The 18,274-nt window shown below is 59.9% G+C and overlaps 1 protein-coding gene across 1 annotated transcript in view; it reads left to right on the top strand.

Moving 5' to 3' along the window:
* The window catches only part of CACNA1I (calcium voltage-gated channel subunit alpha1 I), a 102,705-nt gene that overhangs the window by 72,484 nt on the left and 11,947 nt on the right, over positions 1-18,274 (top strand). Inside the window, exons 10-27 of the mRNA XM_065886708.1 lie at positions 1,364-1,515; positions 2,281-2,466; positions 2,766-2,883; positions 3,595-3,750; positions 4,240-4,333; positions 4,999-5,201; positions 5,873-6,364; positions 6,734-6,834; positions 7,575-7,698; positions 7,973-8,041; positions 8,560-8,744; positions 9,199-9,325; positions 10,636-10,761; positions 13,130-13,219; positions 14,547-14,739; positions 15,275-15,426; positions 16,688-16,797; positions 17,393-17,526. Of these exons, the coding sequence (XP_065742780.1) occupies positions 1,364-1,515; positions 2,281-2,466; positions 2,766-2,883; positions 3,595-3,750; positions 4,240-4,333; positions 4,999-5,201; positions 5,873-6,364; positions 6,734-6,834; positions 7,575-7,698; positions 7,973-8,041; positions 8,560-8,744; positions 9,199-9,325; positions 10,636-10,761; positions 13,130-13,219; positions 14,547-14,739; positions 15,275-15,426; positions 16,688-16,797; positions 17,393-17,526 (2,812 nt within the window). The remainder of the gene's footprint in view (positions 1-1,363; positions 1,516-2,280; positions 2,467-2,765; positions 2,884-3,594; positions 3,751-4,239; positions 4,334-4,998; positions 5,202-5,872; positions 6,365-6,733; positions 6,835-7,574; positions 7,699-7,972; positions 8,042-8,559; positions 8,745-9,198; positions 9,326-10,635; positions 10,762-13,129; positions 13,220-14,546; positions 14,740-15,274; positions 15,427-16,687; positions 16,798-17,392; positions 17,527-18,274) is intronic.

Genomic DNA, 18,274 nt, shown 5'->3' with positions numbered 1-18,274 from the left:
AAGGCAGTTCCCTTCTCTGAGCCTCAGTTTCCTCATCTGTAAAATGGAGTTGCTAACAGTGGCCTCACAGATCGACTGTCAGTAACTGTGTTGGGGTCGAGCTCAACACGGGCACATGTTCAGGCCTAACAAATGGCCCTTCCCTTCTCTGTGATTCAGGCGGGAACAAGCTGGCCCAGGGTGAGCAGAGACCAGGCACTTCACCAGTCCTGGCGGGGCCAGGGCTGGGGGAGGGGCAGGGAGAGAAGGGGCTGGAGCCTTGTATGGCCCTCATCTTACGCCATTCCCTCGTTTTATGGATGAGGAAACTGAGGCCCGGGCTGTTGCGGGGAGGACCTGTAACCCCACCCCCAGTCGTGGCCAACAGGGTGGCCTGTTTCATACACTGGGGTTCCTTGGGTGGTCCCACTTGCAGGGGTGTCACCTACTGCTAATAACCAGCAAGTAAATAGCTCCAGGGGCAGAGGTTGGGTCTGCGGCCAGAGGGGCCAGTCTCCCTCTGAGCAGCTGGTGACTTTGACCCTTAACCTCTCTGGGCCTTCGTGTCCTCCTCTGAGAAGCGGGAGAAGTAAGCCCCACTGACCAGGTGGACAGGTGGATTGAGAGCCGTGGTGGCACACAGTAGGTGCACGGTCTCTGTCCTCCCTTCCCAGGGCAGATGGTCTCCAGCCACCCGCAATCCTGAGATGCCATTGCTAAGGAAGGAAGGAGGTGAGGGGAAGGCTGTGTAGGGAGGTCTGCACAGGCAGGGGTTAAGGGTGGAGACTTGGAGCCAGGCTGCCTGGGTTCAAACCCTGGCTCTGCCCCTTACTAACTGTGCAGTCTCGGGCAGGGGACTGGCCTTCTCTGAACCTGCTTCATATGCATAATGGACTCTCGTGAGGGACTAAGTTACATGATGCCTGTGAAGTGCACAGGGCAGGTCCTGCACGTGCTCCCAAAATGGGTTAGGGTCGTGGGCAAACGGGGTTTCCGCAGCCACTGGTTTGCCTCCTTGTCTTGCTCTGTGTCTAGCCATGTAACCTCTGGCTTGTTTCTGAGCCTTAGTTTCCTTATCTGTAAAATGGGTATCATAATGTGACCCTTAGTGTGCAGTACCAGCATCATTGCCAACTTGGTGGAAGGTTAGCCCCACGTGTTCCCATCTCAGTGGACCTCTCAAGACAGCAGAGATGAGGCAGAGTTGTAGGTTTCTTGAGGCCAAGTGCAGGGGGAGGATGGAGCTCTGGCAAGGACACTGACCTGCAGGTCGTGGAGCCGGGGTGGCAGAGCCGGGCCTTCCCGGAGGTTCTAGAGCTGATGGGTATCCCGGCAGCCCTCTGGCCTGACCGGGTCCCCGTTCCCTTCCCCAACACCCCCATAGCCCGAGGAGCTGACCAACATCCTGGAGATCTGCAACGTGGTCTTCACCAGCATGTTCGCCCTGGAGATGCTGCTGAAGCTGGCTGCCTTCGGGCTCTTTGACTACCTGCGGAACCCCTACAACATCTTCGACAGCGTCATTGTCATCATCAGGTGCCAACCTCCCCCGCCGACCCCAATCCCGCCCCTAGCCTGTGGGCCTAGAAACAGAACGGGGTGGGAGGGGGATTGAATGCACTGACCCCAGCCAGTAAATGAAGTACATAAGATCAAAGGAAGCTAATTACACTGAAATGCAGTTATCAAAAAATTTGAAAATTTGTGATTTAGCAGTGTATGCACTTCTGGATTAATTCATTAAATAGCAAGATCCAGCAGTGGGTCCGTGACTACCATCATTCCAAAGAGAGGATGAGTATAAGTGATATCTGGAAACACGTGTATCGGCTGTCATGTGGTAGAAAAGTGTCAGTGATTTCGATTGGCCACGAGGCCACAGGAAGTGCTAATTCTCTGCCACGAGGCCACAGGAAGTGCTAATTCTCGGCCACGAGGCCACAGGAAGTGCTAATTCTCTACCACGAGGCCACAGGAAGTGCTAATTCTCTGCTGTTTGTTGCTGACGTTCATAATCAAAAGAATGTTAAATCTCAAAAAAGAGGTCAGTGATATTTACGCGCCATAGACTTCTTGCGGGGGGTGGTCCATGGAATCCAGGTTCAGAGCCCCGGCTTCAGGGTGCCGCGAGCCGCAGTGACCCGTGAAATAATACCCATTGGATGAATGAGTGAACGAACGGAAGCCGTCCGTCTCTCCGCCCACCTGGCCCCTCCTTCTCGCTCTGCCCTCGTCTCCTGCCGGCCTCGCTCTGACCCTTCCTGCCTCTCTCCCCCGCCCACCCCGCCCGGCGGGCTGCAGCGTCTGGGAGATCGTGGGGCAGGCGGACGGCGGGCTGTCGGTGCTGCGGACCTTCCGGCTGCTGCGGGTGCTCAAGCTCGTGCGCTTCATGCCCGCGCTGCGGCGGCAGCTCGTGGTGCTCATGAAGACCATGGACAACGTGGCCACCTTCTGCATGCTGCTCATGCTGTTCATCTTCATCTTCAGGTGAGTCCCGCCCACCCTGGGGCCACACCTGCGGGGGCTGCCAGGCCCCTGGGGGAGCGTGGCTGGTTGAGCTTCTCCGGGCAACAGCCCAAACCTGGATACGAATCCTGGCGCCATCACTTAATCCCCTATGGCTCCGGGCGAGTACTGCCCCTCTGAGCCTCTGTGTTCACGTCTGTAAAATGGGACCAACGCTGGCCCCTCCCATCTTAGTGGGTGGTTCTGAGAATGAAACAAGGTGGGTGGGCAGAGAGCTCTGTGTGTGTGAGTCCCTCGAGCCACCTCTGTCTCTCCCCCAGCATCCTTGGGATGCACATCTTTGGCTGCAAATTCAGCCTCCGCACGGACACGGGAGACACAGTCCCTGACCGGAAGAACTTCGACTCCCTGCTGTGGGCCATTGTCACGGTGTTCCAGGTGAGCCCCCGCATGTGTCCATGGGTGTCTGGGGAAGGGAGTTCTCCCAGGATCACTTTTTGGAGGTGCCCCCAGCCTCAGAGAATCCAGGGGAGAGCAGTGGCCTGACAAGGAGGCCCCTCAACCCCGGCCTCCAGTGGCCAGGCTGGCGCAGCGCTGGCTCTGGGAGCTGGACTGATTGCCCGGTGCCCGTCCCCACCCCCTCGCTCCTGCCCTGAGACCGTGGGGTTAGGATTCTTCCCTGAGACTGTTTCCTCACGTGTGCTGTGGCCATGGTTGAGTGGGTGTGTACACACAGGTGTGGTGGGGGCAGAAGGAACAAGGGGAGAAGGCAGGGGGGCTTGTGCCCTGGGTGGTGGGATACGGTGCTGAGAGGGTGGGGCTGGGGAGCAGCCAGGAGGGAGCACCGGTCCGTGGGGCGCACGTGTCAGGGCAGGAGTGTGTGACATAGGCCTCGAGGGTATGGGCGGGCCGGGCAGCAGGAAGAGGTGTGTGTGTGTGTGAGCACACACACACATGCACGTGCATGATTCTGCGGCTCTGCCCCCAGCTAGGGCCATGGTTTTCGAGGACCCTGGGTGTGCCCGAGCGTGTGTGAGAGGATGCTGTAGGTGCTCATGGGCTGCGGCGTGCCTGCACCTAGGGCACCCAGTGGGCTGGGGGGCCTGGAGATACTCAGGGGCTGAGCTGTCATCCCCCTTCCCTGCACAGATCCTTACCCAGGAGGACTGGAACATCGTCCTCTACAATGGCATGGCCTCCACCTCCCCCTGGGCCTCCCTCTACTTCGTTGCCCTCATGACCTTCGGCAACTATGTGCTCTTCAACCTGCTGGTGGCCATCCTGGTGGAGGGCTTCCAGGCGGAGGTGACTGTGGCCCTGGTGGAGGAAGCACCCCTCTGGGGCCTGCACAAGACTGGGCGGGGGGTGGTCTGGATGGAGGAGGACTGCGATTCAAACATCTAGCAGGCAACAGGTCTCCAGAGGAGGGGGTTGCCAGTGAGGTGATGAGCTTCCCATCACAGGAGGCATGCAAGTGGGGGGGGATCTGCATCTAGGATCCCTGCCTCTCCCCCAGGGGTGTAGGCCTAGGCTTCTCCATCTGTGAGATCCTAAAGTCCCCAAGATCTGGGATTCTGGATCCTGCCTCCTTCATTTTCTGAGGCTTTGGGGACACTTACAATCAGGCAGATGTGGGTTTGTGGCCTAGGTCCTCGTTAGCTTCTCGCTTCCATTTTCTGAGCCTCAGTTTCCCCATCTGTAAAATGGGGGGTGGTGAAAACACCCATTGAAAAATTCAGGAGGGAGGGAAGGGCTAAGCTGACTTTTGTTCCAACGTGAGGGACGGTCTCCCAGGGCGACGCCAATCGCTCCTACTCGGACGAGGACCAGAGCTCATCCAACATGGAGGAGTTTGACAAGCTCCAGGAGGGCCTGGACAGTGGCGGAGGTAAACGGACCTCCACTCGTCACCTAGGAGGCCAGGACTCTTCCCCAGATCTAGTTGGGCAGAGGGCACAGCATCTGGTTTCCCCTCAAGCCAAGGCTCAGGACTGCTAATTCTCTATGGTTTGTTGTTTACATTTATAATTGAAAGAATTGCTAAATCGCCAAAGGTCAGTGACATTCATGGCTCTCCTGAATTCTAGCCACAGGGGTGGCTGCAGCCCACCCTCACCCCTCCATACCGCTGGCCTGTAGCGAAGAGCCTTGGGCTTCAGCATGCCTGGGTTTTGTTTAGCACCACTGCGCAGCTTGGAAGAAACCTCCCAGCCCACGCTGTGTCCTCAGTAACGGGGCTAAGCAGGCTCTGCCTTCTTCCCGCACTGGGCATGGGAGTGAGGTTCCTATGTTGGGTGAAGCTCGGAGCTGGCCCTGAACACAGAAGGCAAGGGGTCCACTCATCCAAAAATAAAGCTGAGAGCCTTGCAAATGGGGCAGAGGGGAGGCACGTGTGACGGGGTCCAAGCAGGAGGACTTCCTGGTGGAGGAGGTCTCTCCAGAAAAACTTCATTTCTGTTACTGTCCCTGTCTGTTTCTTTGTCTCATGGCTTCTTTTGCTCTTGTTCTGTCCTCTTGTCTGCTCCTCCCTCTGTCTCTATCTGAACCCTCCAGATCCCAAGCTCTGCCCAATCCCCATGACCCCCAATGGGCACCTGGACCCCAATCTCCCACTGGGTGGACATCTGGGCCCCACTGGGGCTGCAGCATCCGCCCCCCGCCTCTCGCTGCAGCCAGACCCCGTGCTAATGGCCTTGGGCTCCCGCAAGAGCAGTGTCATGTCACTGGGGAGGGTGAGCTACGACCAGCGCTCCCTGGTGAGTCCTCATGGGGTGCTCTGGTTGGCTACTCCCTGCTGGGTGTGTGCTGAGGGACCCTGAGAAGTGTCTGCCAGTCCAGCCTCAGACTGGTACCTAGGCTTAGGGCACCAGACTGCCCAGCCAGAAACAGGCAGGGACCATGTCTGTTGCATTCCTGGGTGCCCAGGGACAGAGCAGGACCTGGCAACAAGGAATGAGTGAGTGAATGAATGAATGAATAGTGCCAGTGGGTCTGGTGTAGAGAGGTGGGTTTTTGTTTTAGCAGCTATGTGTAGGGTTGAGAGCTGGACCTTGGGGTTGGGCAGACCTGAGCTTGTATCTGGCCTCTGCCACTGCCAAACTTTGTACCCATGACCAAGTTACAGCCCTTCTTGAGCCTCAGTTTCCCTTCCTGTAAAATGGGAAGATGCCCTGACTTACTGTACTGTTATCAAGGGAAGGGAGGTGGCAGGAGGGACATAGCCACACAGTGGAGGTACCCGTGTGTCTGTAGATGTGGATGGAGTGAGAGGCAGAGCAAGGAGAGGACCTCTGGGGTCTAGCCCCTTCTGTCGCCCACTGGCCAGGTGGGCAGCCCTCTTTGGGCCTCAGCGGGTGTGCAGGCTCCCTTCAGTCACAACCGTGGGTGTGTGTGGTGGCGCTGACCGGAGCCCCGGGCTTCCTCCCAGTCCAGCTCTCGGAGTTCCTATCACGGGCCGTGGGGCCGCAGTGGGGCCTGGGCCAGCCGTCGCTCCAGCTGGAACAGCCTCAAGCACAAGCCACCATCGGCGGAGCACGAGTCCCTGCTCTCGGCGGCGGAGCGCAGCAGCGGTGCCCGGGCCTGCGAAGGTGCCCGGGAGGAGGCGCCACTGCGGGCCGCGCCCCCGCACGCCCTGCACGCCCCGCACGTCCCGCACGCCCACCAAGCGCAGCATGGTCCCCACCTGGCGCACCGTCACTGCCACCACCGCCGGACGCTGTCCCTCGACACCAGAGATTCGGTGGACCTGGCCGAGCTGGTGCCCGCCGTGGGCACCCACCCACGGACTGCCTGGAGGGCGGCAGGCCCGGTCCCCGGGCACGAGGACTGCAATGGCAGGATGCCCAGCATCGCCAAGGACGTCTTCACCAAGATGGACGACCGCCGGGATCCCGGGGAGGACGAAGAGGAGATGGACTACGTGAGTGCGCGAGGCTCTGGGGGCCACGGAGGGGACCACGAGGAGGTCAGCTGGGATGCAACGGGGAGTGGTCGAGGGGTGGCGCTGGAGTGGGAGGGACCGACAGGGGTCCCGCCTAAGGGGGACCCTGGCCATGGGGAGAAGGCTTCAGGTGGGTGAACAGGGGACGGGGCCGGAACACCTCTGAGCTGGGCCCGCCCCTGTGAGAGAAGCCCTCCCTGACCGCCCTGGGTGGGGTGAGGGTTCTGGTCTTGCTGGGAGAGTTCGGAGGTCATCCAGTGGCCCCACTTTGCTGGATGGTCAGGGTGGGTGGATATGAGCGGCTCTGGGCAGCGCTGACCCGCCAGCACCCCGTCCTCCCCTTGCCAGACTCTGTGCTTCCGCGTCCGCAAGATGATTGACGTCTACAAGCCTGACTGGTGCGAAGTCCGCAAGGACTGGTCTGTCTACCTCTTCTCCCCCGAGAACAGGTGGGCAGGGCCAGGCTCAGGGTGGCGTTAGAATAGGGGGTTGACAGGTTTGGGAGGGAGAGATTTCTGCCAAGCCAAGCAGGGCCATTGGCAGGGCGCGGTGGGGAGGTAGGGGGCGGGCGGGTGGTTTCCCATACCCCAGAGGGCCTTCCCGGCCCTGTAGTGGAGGGTCTGCTGGGGAGGAAGGGGTTCGTGTGGGGGCTTTCCCGGGCAGCTCCTCTAGTCTAGGCCATCCTGTGCTGGGCACCAGGTTGGATAAATCTTCCGGTAACCTGGGGTGCTTCCATCTGGAGGGGGGCATCCGAAGGCTTCCTGGGGGAGGAGGCCTTTGTGCTGGGCTTTGGAGGCAGATAGCGTTCTGTAGATGAAGGGGTGGTAAGGAGGGGGAGGCTGGTCCAGGTGGAGGGAGCAGCCCGAGGGAAGGCCTGGGGGCAGAAGCTGAGGGTATCAGACAGTGTGTCCACGCAGCCAGAGGACAAGGCTTAGAGATTCGGGCCAGTGTTTGGAAAGCTTTGCCGGGGCTAGGCGGGTGCCAGGAGCTTGCAGTGTGGTCAGCAGAGGTGGCTTCAGGTGGGCCTCCTGGGCAGAGACCTAAAGCCGCCACCTGTTGAGTGGCCAAGAGAAAAGAAGGGTCAGCTTCCTCCAGGCCACTCTGGTCCTCATGTGTTCCTGGGGCCTTCCTCCTGGCCAGGGTAAGGGGCAAACTGACACTCACGTGGCTCCCTGCCCACCCTGCCCAGGTTCCGCGTCCTGTGTCAGACCATCATCGCCCACAAGCTCTTCGACTATGTCGTCCTGGCCTTCATCTTCCTCAACTGCATCACCATCGCCCTGGAGCGGCCCCAGATTGAGGCCGGCAGCACCGTGAGTGGCTGGGGCTTTCGGGCGGTGGAAGGAGTGCGGCAGAGGGACAGGTCCCCAGGGCCTGCTGAGGGACAGCATGGTGGGCTGAGAAGGTTGGAGAGCCCAGCGAGACCGGATGCCATGGAGGGAGATGTGGCCGGGAGCTTGCCTCTGGAGAGGGGGCCGCCTCCTTGGACTGTGAAGTGGCGGCCTCTCCTGGGTGCCCCTTGGCTGAAGGCAGAGGCTGACCGATGCTGGGAGACCCTGGATCCACGGCATCTCCTGGTTCTTTCAGGAACGCATCTTCCTCACTGTGTCCAACTACATCTTCACAGCCATCTTTGTGGGCGAGATGACACTGAAGGTACCTGGCTTCACCTGGGACCTCTCCTCCCCCTGGCCCAGCCCCGCTCAGCTTGTCACCCACCTGCCCCTCAACAGCATTCCACAGATGGCCTTGGAGGCTCACCCCCACTTGGTCCCAGCCACTGGGTTGGGCTCCTAGGACTGGGGAAGGCGGGATGCGGTCAGCTTCGTGCCCGCTGCCCAGGAGCTCACAACCCATTTCCAGTGTCGTGGAGGTACCTGCTGGAGGTGCAGGGCACAGCGGTAGGGTTCTATCTAGGATGCTTCCCAGAGCCCATGGCTTCAAATTGGGTTAACCAGATGTGCGGGGAGAAGGGAATGGGGTGCTTCAGGGAGTGGCTCCCTGGGTAGAGGGAGACCTATAGCCCGCCTTCAGAGGGGGCGGCAGGGCACGTGTCCACTCCAGCCCACTGCTCCCGGCTCTCCCACGCCTACCTGGCTCTGCCCCTCGCCCATCTGATCTCGCTCCACCCTCCCGAGGAGTCTGGCTGACCCCACCCATCGCCCCTCCCCCAGGTGGTGTCGCTGGGCCTGTACTTCGGTGAGCAGGCGTACCTGCGCAGCAGCTGGAATGTGCTGGATGGCTTCCTTGTCTTCGTGTCAATCATCGACATTGTGGTGTCCCTGGCCTCGGCCGGGGGAGCCAAGATCCTGGGGGTCCTCCGGGTCCTGAGGCTGCTACGCACCCTACGACCCCTGCGGTGAGGACCCTCGCATCCGAGGATGGGGGAACCCTGCACTGTCCAAGGAAGCCCCCAGGGTCTAAGTGAACCCCTCAGTCTGGCCACCCACACCCACTCAGTCCTGCATAGCATGTGCCCAACACCAGCTGAGCAGGGCCAGGGTCACACCTGTGGGCCCCGCTCCTGGGGGAGGAGCCTGGAGCAGGTGCTGGAAGGCGGGGGCTGAAGGTGGCCCCCAGGGCTGCTACCCACTCCCTGTGTGCCCTTGGTGGCTCACTGCCATCTCTGGGCGTTAATATCTAGAGGAGGGTGTGGTGTGGATCCCAAGGGGTTGGGGTCAAAGCACAGTGTCTTGCTGTTCATATAGATCTGGAGCCTGGGAGCCTCTGCTCTGGTGACTCTGGGCCTAGCAGGGGTTGTCTACAGGCCTGGCTGACGGCTGACGGTACCCTTGCCCGCTTCTTGCCTGCAGTGTCATCAGCCGGGCACCTGGCCTGAAGCTGGTGGTGGAGACGCTCATCTCCTCCCTCAAGCCCATCGGCAACATCGTCCTCATCTGCTGTGCGTTCTTCGTCATCTTCGGCATCCTGGGGGTGCAGGTGAGGGGCACCCAGGCTGGGCAGGGCATGGCGGGGGGCTCTGCAGTCGGGGAAGAGGCTCCACACTCCTGCCCAGTTCTCCAGACCTTGTGCCAGGCGGCCCTAGTGGAGCAGCCATGGTCCCTGCCAGCAGTTAGCTCCCATTCCAGGGAGGGAGACAGACACGGCCCAAATGGCTGACTGCAAGGCAGGCTGGGTAAATGGGAGCACAGGGGTGGGCTGGGGACAGTGGGGAAAACGCCTGAAGGAGGTGGCCTTGGCACTGGGCCTTGAAAGACAGGAGGTTTGGGCAGGTCACGGTGGGGGGAAGGTGTGTCAGGGGCAGATGGGCAACGTGTGGGGAGGCGGGACCAAGCAGGGCACGTGTGGAGAGAGAGCCCCGGGGCTACGGCTGGCATGGAGAGATGAGCCGGGCCGAGTGGGGAGAGACCTGGAATGGCAGCTAAGGAGTTGGGGCTTGGCTCCTCTGGGGTAGGGGTCATGGAGGGTCTCTGACCCAGGCAGGGCCTTGAGCTGACTCAGATGTGGGGTTGGGGCCCAGCCCGGGTATAGAATGAGGCCTCGGGGAGGGACGGCGAGTAGTGGGGCAGATCACAGAGTGTGTGTTGGGGGGTGGCCAGAGTGACCTGGGCCTTCTGCGGTCTGAGCTGCTGCTGAGACCCTATTTCTTGAGGGTCTGAACCCTGTGCTGAGGCCCCCAGGCTCCCCACCTGGTCCTGTGTTTGGGGCTGTAGGTTTGGAGGAACCCCGTGCACAGGTGTCCTTTGGGGTTGCTGAGAGATTCACAGCGTGGCCTCCTGGGCAGAACGGCTTGGTGTGGACCCTGTGTGGACAGTGGCCTTGTCGCTTCCAGGCAGTTGACATGGAGAGGGCTTGGGTCCCTAGAGAGGGTCCCTTTACGTCTCTCTGTCTCTCGGGGATGTACAGGCAACTTTCTCGCGTGGAGTCACTGCCCGAATCCCCAGTGTGGGTACTGGTGTCTGATCTCTGGGGTCTGTGGAAGAGCTAAGAATCAGACAGACCAGGGTGTGAAGCTTGGCTCTGCTCCTTCTTAAACCTCAAATGACTTTGGGAAAATCGCCCGACACCACTGGGCCTCAGTTTCCTCACTCGTGAGATGGGATGCGAGCAGCCCCGCTTCCTGCTGGGGGACTTGGAGAGACGGTGGGATGGAGTGGTTGGCTCAGGCCGTACAAGGAGGAAGTGACCCCGAGGGGCGGGGCCCTCTTCTGATTTGCACTCCCCCCACCACCCCCTGGGAGCACTGGCAAGATGGTCACTAACCCTGTGACCCGTGTCCCTGCCCCCAGCTCTTCAAGGGCAAGTTCTACCACTGTCTGGGCATAGACACCCGCAACATCACCAACCGCTCCGACTGTGTGGCCGCCAACTACCGCTGGGTCCACCACAAGTACAACTTCGACAATCTGGGCCAGGTGAGTGCCCCCTTCTGCTCTTGACCGGACCCATCCCCGGTGGCTGGGGTGACAGCTCCTTGGTGCCGACAGCCCTGGGATTACAGACCAGGCTCCAGTACCCCCCTGCCAGGGCTTCTGCTTTGCAAGCCTTGATTTCCTTTTCTGCAGAATGGGTAGGGGTAGAACTCACTTCACAGGTAGTGTGAGGCTGAGGGACCGTGAATACAGAGTGTCCAGCAGGTGCCTGGCGTTTAGGAAGTGCTTTAGTGGACATTGGTTCCTGGCCCCCACCCCCTACCCAGGGGGGCCCTGACAGGCATTTTTGGAGTCAGCCAGACCAGGTGTGAATCCTGGCTCTGCCACTTACTGTAGGTGTGGCCCCTCTGAGCCTCAGTTTCCCTGTTGGTAAAATGGGAATGTTACAGGCCACCATACAGGCTGTGGCAGAGACTAAAGTGTATCAAGCCCCTGGCCCAGGGTGGGTTTCTTCTGCCATCACCCATCTCCTCTGGTCCCTGCTCCAGCTGGCAGGCCGGCCCCTGCCCAGTTCCTGCTTTGCCCTTGGTCCCCTCTCCTGGGGGCCTTCCAGGCTCGGCCATCTGTGTCGTGTCCCAGATGAGAGCCTCCAGCTGGCTGCCTCCAAAGAGCTCCCCCCCACCCCCGAACTGCTCCTGTTTCTTGAGGGCCCACCTAGGTGACTGGGTATGACCAGCCTGGGAGTGCCTTCCCCAGTTCACACAGGAAGGGAGCAAGGATCCAACTCTGGGTGGCCCAGGGCCCGGGCCTCTCTGCTGAGGACCGTGCAACTGTATCCACTGAAGCGCTCATCCCCATGACCAGGGATTCCACTCCCCGGACCCCCTGGGAGAGGAGCTGTGGGGCCTCAGAGGGGCAGTGAGTGGCCGGGAAATGGGGTCAGAAACTGGGTCCCAGTTACCCCGCCCCTCCAGATTCTCCAGAAGTAGTACATTTTCAAGTTCTTAACAACTCAGTGATTGGTAAGACAATGTTTTATTTTTTTAATTTAAAAGATTTTTATTTTGTTCTAAGTTTTAATTATTCATTTGGCCGCACCACACAGTATGTGGGATCTTAGTTCCCTGACCAAGGATCGAACATGCGCCCCCTGAATTGGAAACGCGGAGTCTTAACCACTGGACTGCCAGGGAAGTCCCGAGACAATGTTTTAAAAGAGATGTTCCAGGAGCTGAGGGAAAGCCACTGGGGGCCCTTTATGATCGTGCTCCCAACTCCCTGGCCTCAGCGCCAGGCCCAGGCCTGGCTGCTATGGAGCATCCCCAGCTCTTTCCCATTCTGGGCATGCTTGATGCCAGGCTGATGCCCGGAGACACCTGAGTAGGGTGTTCTCAGCCTGCAGAGCCACGTGGGAGGTTACGGCATGGCCTGAAACCTTGGATTCCTTGTTGGGCCACTTATCAGCAATGTGTCCTCAGGCCAGTATTGACCCGCTCTCTGCTTCAGTGCCCTCATCTGTAAATTGGGATCAGTGACAGCTGGTCTGTGATTCCAAGGTCCCAGGCTGTCTGTACTTCAGGACTCTGTGATCCAGGGGCTCACGGGGACGTTTGCCCCTTTGTGTGTGAGGGCTCCGTGTGCCTCCCTGGCCTGTCCCCTGCCCTGCCCTCCTCCTGGGCCTGAGCCCTTTCCGGGCAGCCCTCAGCACCATTCCCGCCTGGAAGGGAAGAGGATGGGTCTGGGCCCTGGGTGGGCAGGAAGGAGGGGCCGATTCAGGGCAGGAGACCTATCCTGAAGATGCTTCGGCCTGCCGTCTGTGTAGGAGCCTTGGCTGGCTGTCTCCTGGGCATCACCTCTGTTTCTAAAATCTGTTAGTTGGAGCAATTATTGCCATTTACAGGCAAAGAAGCCGGGGCCCAGAGACATTAAGTCACACAGCCAGTGAGTGGCAGAGCTTGGGCTGGTCCTGATTTCTCTCACGAGCTCCTGTTTTCAGGTGCCAGAGGCAAGCTTGGCGTGATGGTGGCAGGGCCCCACATATTTGTCAGGAACCTTCCAGTTTAAAGTCTCCGCTGACCCTCCCAGCCAGCATGGCAGGCAGTCACTGAAGTGTTAGCGCGTTCCGTGGGTGAGAGGAAAAGGCCTCGTGAATTTTCTTGTGCAGTTAATTTCAGAGCTGAGACTGGAGCCCAGGACTCCCCGCCCAGTCTCACTCTCTTGCAGCAGTGCCTGCAGGGCTTACGGCAGGCCCACAGGGCACCCTCAGAAAAGGTTTTTTGGTTGAGGACACAGCTCTGCCCTGGACTTGGGGAAGGTCTCGTCCCTCTGCCTCCCAGAGCTATGGAGGAGGCAGACGCAGCCCGAACTGCCCGCGCCCATTGCCCCTGTACCCTTTCCTCCCGGGTTCCAGGCCCTGATGTCCCTCTTTGTGCTGGCCTCCAAGGACGGCTGGGTGAACATCATGTACAATGGACTGGACGCCGTCGCTGTGGACCAGCAGGTGGGCGCGGCTGGGCCAGGTCCGGCCTGGGCAGTCGGGGAGGGACACGGTGTCTTTGGGGCCCCGGGGTCTGAAGCTGGGGTTTCCCACTGTCAGCCACAGCCCGCCCCTCCTCGTCCTGGCCTGCACCCTGCCCCACGAGGGCCGCTCCCTGGCTGGTGTAAGTCACTGCTCTGTCTGCCTCACTCTGTGTCGGGCGAGCGCTGCAAGCTGGCCCTGCCAGGAGGGCTGCAGAGCCCGTGTGTGGAGCGCTGAGGGTGTGGGAGGAGGCGGCTGGCGCGGGGAAGCAGGGTGGGAAGGTCAGGAAGACCTGCGCACGCCTCGGGGGTGGAGCGTAGCTGAGCACAGTGGGTGTCAGTGAAGGGGTCAGAGCGAGGTGAGCTTGCGGGAGCTTCCCGGGGCTGCTGGGTGAGGATGGATTTAGGAGTGGGAGGGTGGAAGGGGTCAGGGAGGAGGCTGGGCCCGAGAGGAGGCCTGAGCCCTCGCTCCCAAGATCCCCCTGAGAGTGGGGATCCCCTCTGGGGCTAGGCTGGGACTTTAGGCAAGACACGCGGCTGACCAGGGTTGGCAGTGTCATGGCTGTGGGGGCCATGGGAGAAGGAGCAGGGAGATGCTCTTGGTCACGACAGGGCCCATTCAGTGAAGGAGTCGGGGCTGGGGGCAGCGCCTAGGCCTGTAAGCAGGCTCGGGCTCTTGGCCTCTCGGGCCTCACCCCGTAGACTCTAGAGCTGGAGGTAGAGGTGGGACTTGGGGATGTGGGGGGAATAGAGCACGTGGAGACATCCTCCTCCACTTCTTAGTCTGTACCCTCCTGCCTGCCACCCCTACCAACACACACACACACACACACACACACACACACACACACAGACTCCATCAGGGTTGCGCTCTCTCCTCTGCTGGCTGCTTTGCTTCCTGCCTTGTTTCTAGATGGATGAATAAATGGGTGAATGGTTGGATAAATGGACGGATGGTGAGTGGATGGATGGGTAGATGGAGGGATGAGTGTATGGCTGGAGAGGTGGGTGGGTGGATATATGGACGGATGATGAGTGGACGGATGAATAAGTGGATGGGGGACGGACGGATGGTGGGTGAGAGGAAGAGGACAGATGGTGGGGAAGGGGAGGGCTCTCTCTGCTGAGAACCATACTTGTGCCAAGCAGGGTGGGCACTTCCTACCTCTGCCTCCTTCAAATCTCCCAGCTGCCCAGGAGGCTGCTGCTGGTGCCCCCACCGCACGGAGGCTCAGCGAGGTGGGGCGCGCCCCGCACGGTGGGCCCCCGCTGCCCGAGCAGCCTCCCTCAGCCCCATCTGGTCCCCGCAGCCGGTGCCCAACCACAACCCCTGGATGCTGCTCTACTTCATCTCCTTCCTGCTCATCGTCAGCTTCTTCGTGCTCAACATGTTTGTGGGCGTCGTGGTGGAGAACTTCCACAAGTGCCGGCAGCACCAGGAAGCCGAGGAGGCGCGGCGGCGCGAGGAGAAGCGGCTGCGGCGCCTGGAGAAGAAACGCCGGAGTGAGTGGGTGACGCGGGGGGCGGGGCTCAGGGGCCAGGGCCGGGGCGTGACCCCAGCCACTGGGCCTTTGCAGCCAGAAGGGAACAGAGAATATGGCCCCCAGGCCCCTGGCCTTGCCCTTCCCCCAGCATCCACCTGTCCAGGTGACCTGACTCCTCTTGGTGTCCGCCCGGAGTCCGATGGTGACCCCACTGCCCACCTGCACGAGACCCTGGCAGCTCAGTCCAGGAAGAGGGCAAGGGCAGAGCCTTGATGCCCCGCCCCCAGCAGACCGGACCCCCCACATGGGCACGATGGGGAGAATCAGCGCCCTCTCTGCCACCTTCCCTCACGTCCTACCCCTTTCCCTCAAGGCGCCCTGGCCTGGGGGAAGAGACCTAACTCTGATTCCCAGGGTCTGGGGCGGACTGGCACCTCTCCCCCTTGCTTCCTCCTGCCCCTCCACCTCTCGCTCCGTGTGCTCTGCCTCCACCTTGGCCCCAACCCTCTGTGGTCTGTGCCGCTCTCCCCCCTGCCGCCCCACACCCCCTGCAGAGGCCCAGCGGCTGCCCTACTATGCCACCTACTGTCCCACGCGGCTGCTCATCCATTCCATGTGCACCAGCCACTACCTGGACATCTTCATCACCTCCATCATCTGCCTCAATGTGGTCACCATGTCCCTGGAGCACTACAATCAGCCCACGGTGAGCCTGGCCTGGCCTCTGGCCCGAGATCGCGTGGCAGGGTTGGGTCCTCAGCAAGACCCCGCCCCAGGGATGGGGTGGGGCAGGGTCTGAACTGTCCCCACTGGGGGTCCTATGCTCAGGAAGCGCAGGGCCTGGCAGGACAGATGAGAGAGAGGGAGAGGTCACTCGGTCCTGGTGAGTGGGGTGGGGCGGGGGTGAGGGTAGGAGGGATGGCATTTGGACCCAGCCTTGAACATGGGTGATGGTAGCTGTGGTACGTTCAGTGTGACTCTGCAGGGCACACTGCAGATATTAACTCTCTAATCCTCACAGCAATCCTAAGGTGTGTCTGGGGGAGGTTTTTGTGGATGAGGAAACCGAGGCTCAGAGAGGTAAAATGTGCTCAAGTTACTCAGCCAGTGAGCGGTGGAGGCAGGACTGGAGCTTTGATTTGCATTCAGGGCCTGCCAGCTGGCTCCACCACTACAGGGCATATGGAGCCTGGGGGAGGGGCAGGACCGCTGGGGGCGAACACTGTGGTAGGAGAGGTGACCAGTTCCCAGCTAGTTGCAGGCAGTGTGCGTGAGGGACGCGTGAGGGGTACGTAAGGGCAAGTCTTCTTAAAGACTTACTGGAGTGGGGGAAGGAGGGGAGAGCAGAGCCTCCAGATGAGGAATCAGTATCTTATTTTAAATGGTAGGAGAGGAATATTATGAGTGCAGGGAAAAGGAAGGCAACCACTGGTGGAATGGAACAGCAATTGTAGAACTTCTAAATTAACATGAAGAAATGGAATAATAATAGCTCACATTTACCAAGTATTTATTCTGTCCGGTCTTGGGCTATTACCTCATTTAATTTTTATAGCAACTTTCTGAGGGGGGTGCTATTATCATCCCCAATTCATAGATCAGAAAACTAAGTCCCAGAGAGGTCAAGTGACTTGCCAAGGTTACACAGTGAATAAGGAGTAAGTGCTGAGTCTGGATTCAAATCTAGGCAGTCTGATTCTTAACCACAACCCTTAACCATTACCCCATACTGCCTCCATAGAGTGGCAATTGGACCAAGCCAGCAGAAATAAGGAAAAGAAAACAGCAATGTAAAGTAAATCGTACACACTAAGTAAGGTGGAAAGCATGAAAGTAGATCTGTAAATCATTGCATTAAATGTGAATGGAGTAAATTTTCCCCTTAAAAGGCAGAGATTTTCTGGCTGGAATAAGGTGGTGGACAGGTCATGGGGCCTGGACCATGCTTCTCTTTGCTGCCCCTGCAGTCTCTGGAGACAGCCCTCAAGTACTGCAACTACATGTTCACCACTGTCTTTGTGCTGGAGGCTGTGCTGAAGCTGGTGGCATTTGGTCTGAGGCGCTTCTTCAAGGACCGGTGAGCAGCTGGGCTGGGGCAGCAGAAAGTGGGCTGCAGGATGGGGAAGCAGTCCTGACCTCTGGGGAAGCCTGGAACAGCTGGAGGAGGGGAACCAATAAGTGTCTGGCCACTGATGGCCAGGGACCCCAGGTGTGTGCTGCCTACAGCCCTGATGGGTGCAGGGCATTCTGCCAGGCCCTCCTCAGCTCATCTCTTGTGGGTCTTCCATACCCCACAGGCAGAGCAGGCCATATCTCATGCTAGTCCTTTTCAGAGGGAACACATTGGGCTCAGAGAGGTTGATGGACTAGCCCAAGGCCACACAGGGGGAGCATCTGGCTCAAGATTCAGACCTAGGAGTCAGAGCCCATTCCTCTTTCCCCACAGAGGCCAGAGATGTTCATTTAGCCTGGTCAGCCTCTTGAGGGATCAGAGGCTGTGGGGGGCAGAGAAGGAGCTGGAACCATTGGGATCTGGAGGGGCTGTTAGGGATCCCCTTGGGCCACGGCATGAGGGTGGAGAGCTGGGAAGTTCCTCCCAGCTGGGGCGTATCTAACCTCGAGCGCCTCTCACCCTGCTTCTCACTCCTGCCCTCCTCTGCCCGGCCGTGAAGGTGGAACCAGCTGGACCTGGCCATCGTGCTGCTGTCGGTAATGGGCATCACGCTGGAGGAGATCGAGATCAACGCGGCGCTGCCCATCAACCCCACCATCATCCGCATCATGCGGGTCCTGCGCATCGCCCGGGGTGAGGGGCGGGCGGGGCACCGGGGGGGACACGTGGGGGAGGGCTGCGGGGCGCACGGGCCTCCTGCTGAGCAGGGGGATCAGGAGCCGGGAGGAGCCCATACCTGATGCACACTCAACCCACCGTCCCGTGGGCACACACGCACCCTTGTCCTGACAGCTCTGTACTGCACCCTGCACGCCCCCTCCATATAACACCCTGGTCCTTGTGGTCCAGTCTCAGGTTCGGTTCAAAGGAACCCAGTGCAGCTGGGAAGACACTGGGTCCTCACCAGCATTTCTCCAACACTGCCTGGGATGCGCTGTCCTTGAAATCCTCTTCCTTCTCCCAGAAGCCTCCCTTTCTCCCCAAGGCTGTCCTCACACTTCTTTCAAAAACCTCCTGCCTCAATGCTTACCCTTCCACCTGCCCTGCCTGTTGCCCCCAGATTCTGAAGTGGTGAGGGGTCAGGTGGAGAAACTCAGCAGTAACACTGGGGCCCTCTCCAGCCAGAGGAAAAGGGAGAGACCCCAGGGCCACTCATGCGTCAGTCATTGTGGCCTCATCGCGGTGAATTACGCACTCACTCACACACCTAATGTCCCTCCATTCCCACTGTGCCTGCCCCCCTTCTCTTGGACTTTTTTATTTTTATTTATTTTATTTTATTTTTTTTTGCGGTTCGCTGGCGTCTCACTGTTGTGGCCTCCCCCGTTGCGGAGCACAGGCTCCGGACGCGCAGGCTCAGCGGCCATGGCTCACGGGCCCA

This window comes from Phocoena phocoena, chromosome 11, assembly GCF_963924675.1.
Source record: "Phocoena phocoena chromosome 11, mPhoPho1.1, whole genome shotgun sequence".
Lineage (NCBI taxonomy): Eukaryota > Metazoa > Chordata > Mammalia > Artiodactyla > Phocoenidae > Phocoena > Phocoena phocoena.
Note: the sequence above shows the minus strand (reverse complement) of the source record. Positions and strands in the feature narration are given on the sequence as shown.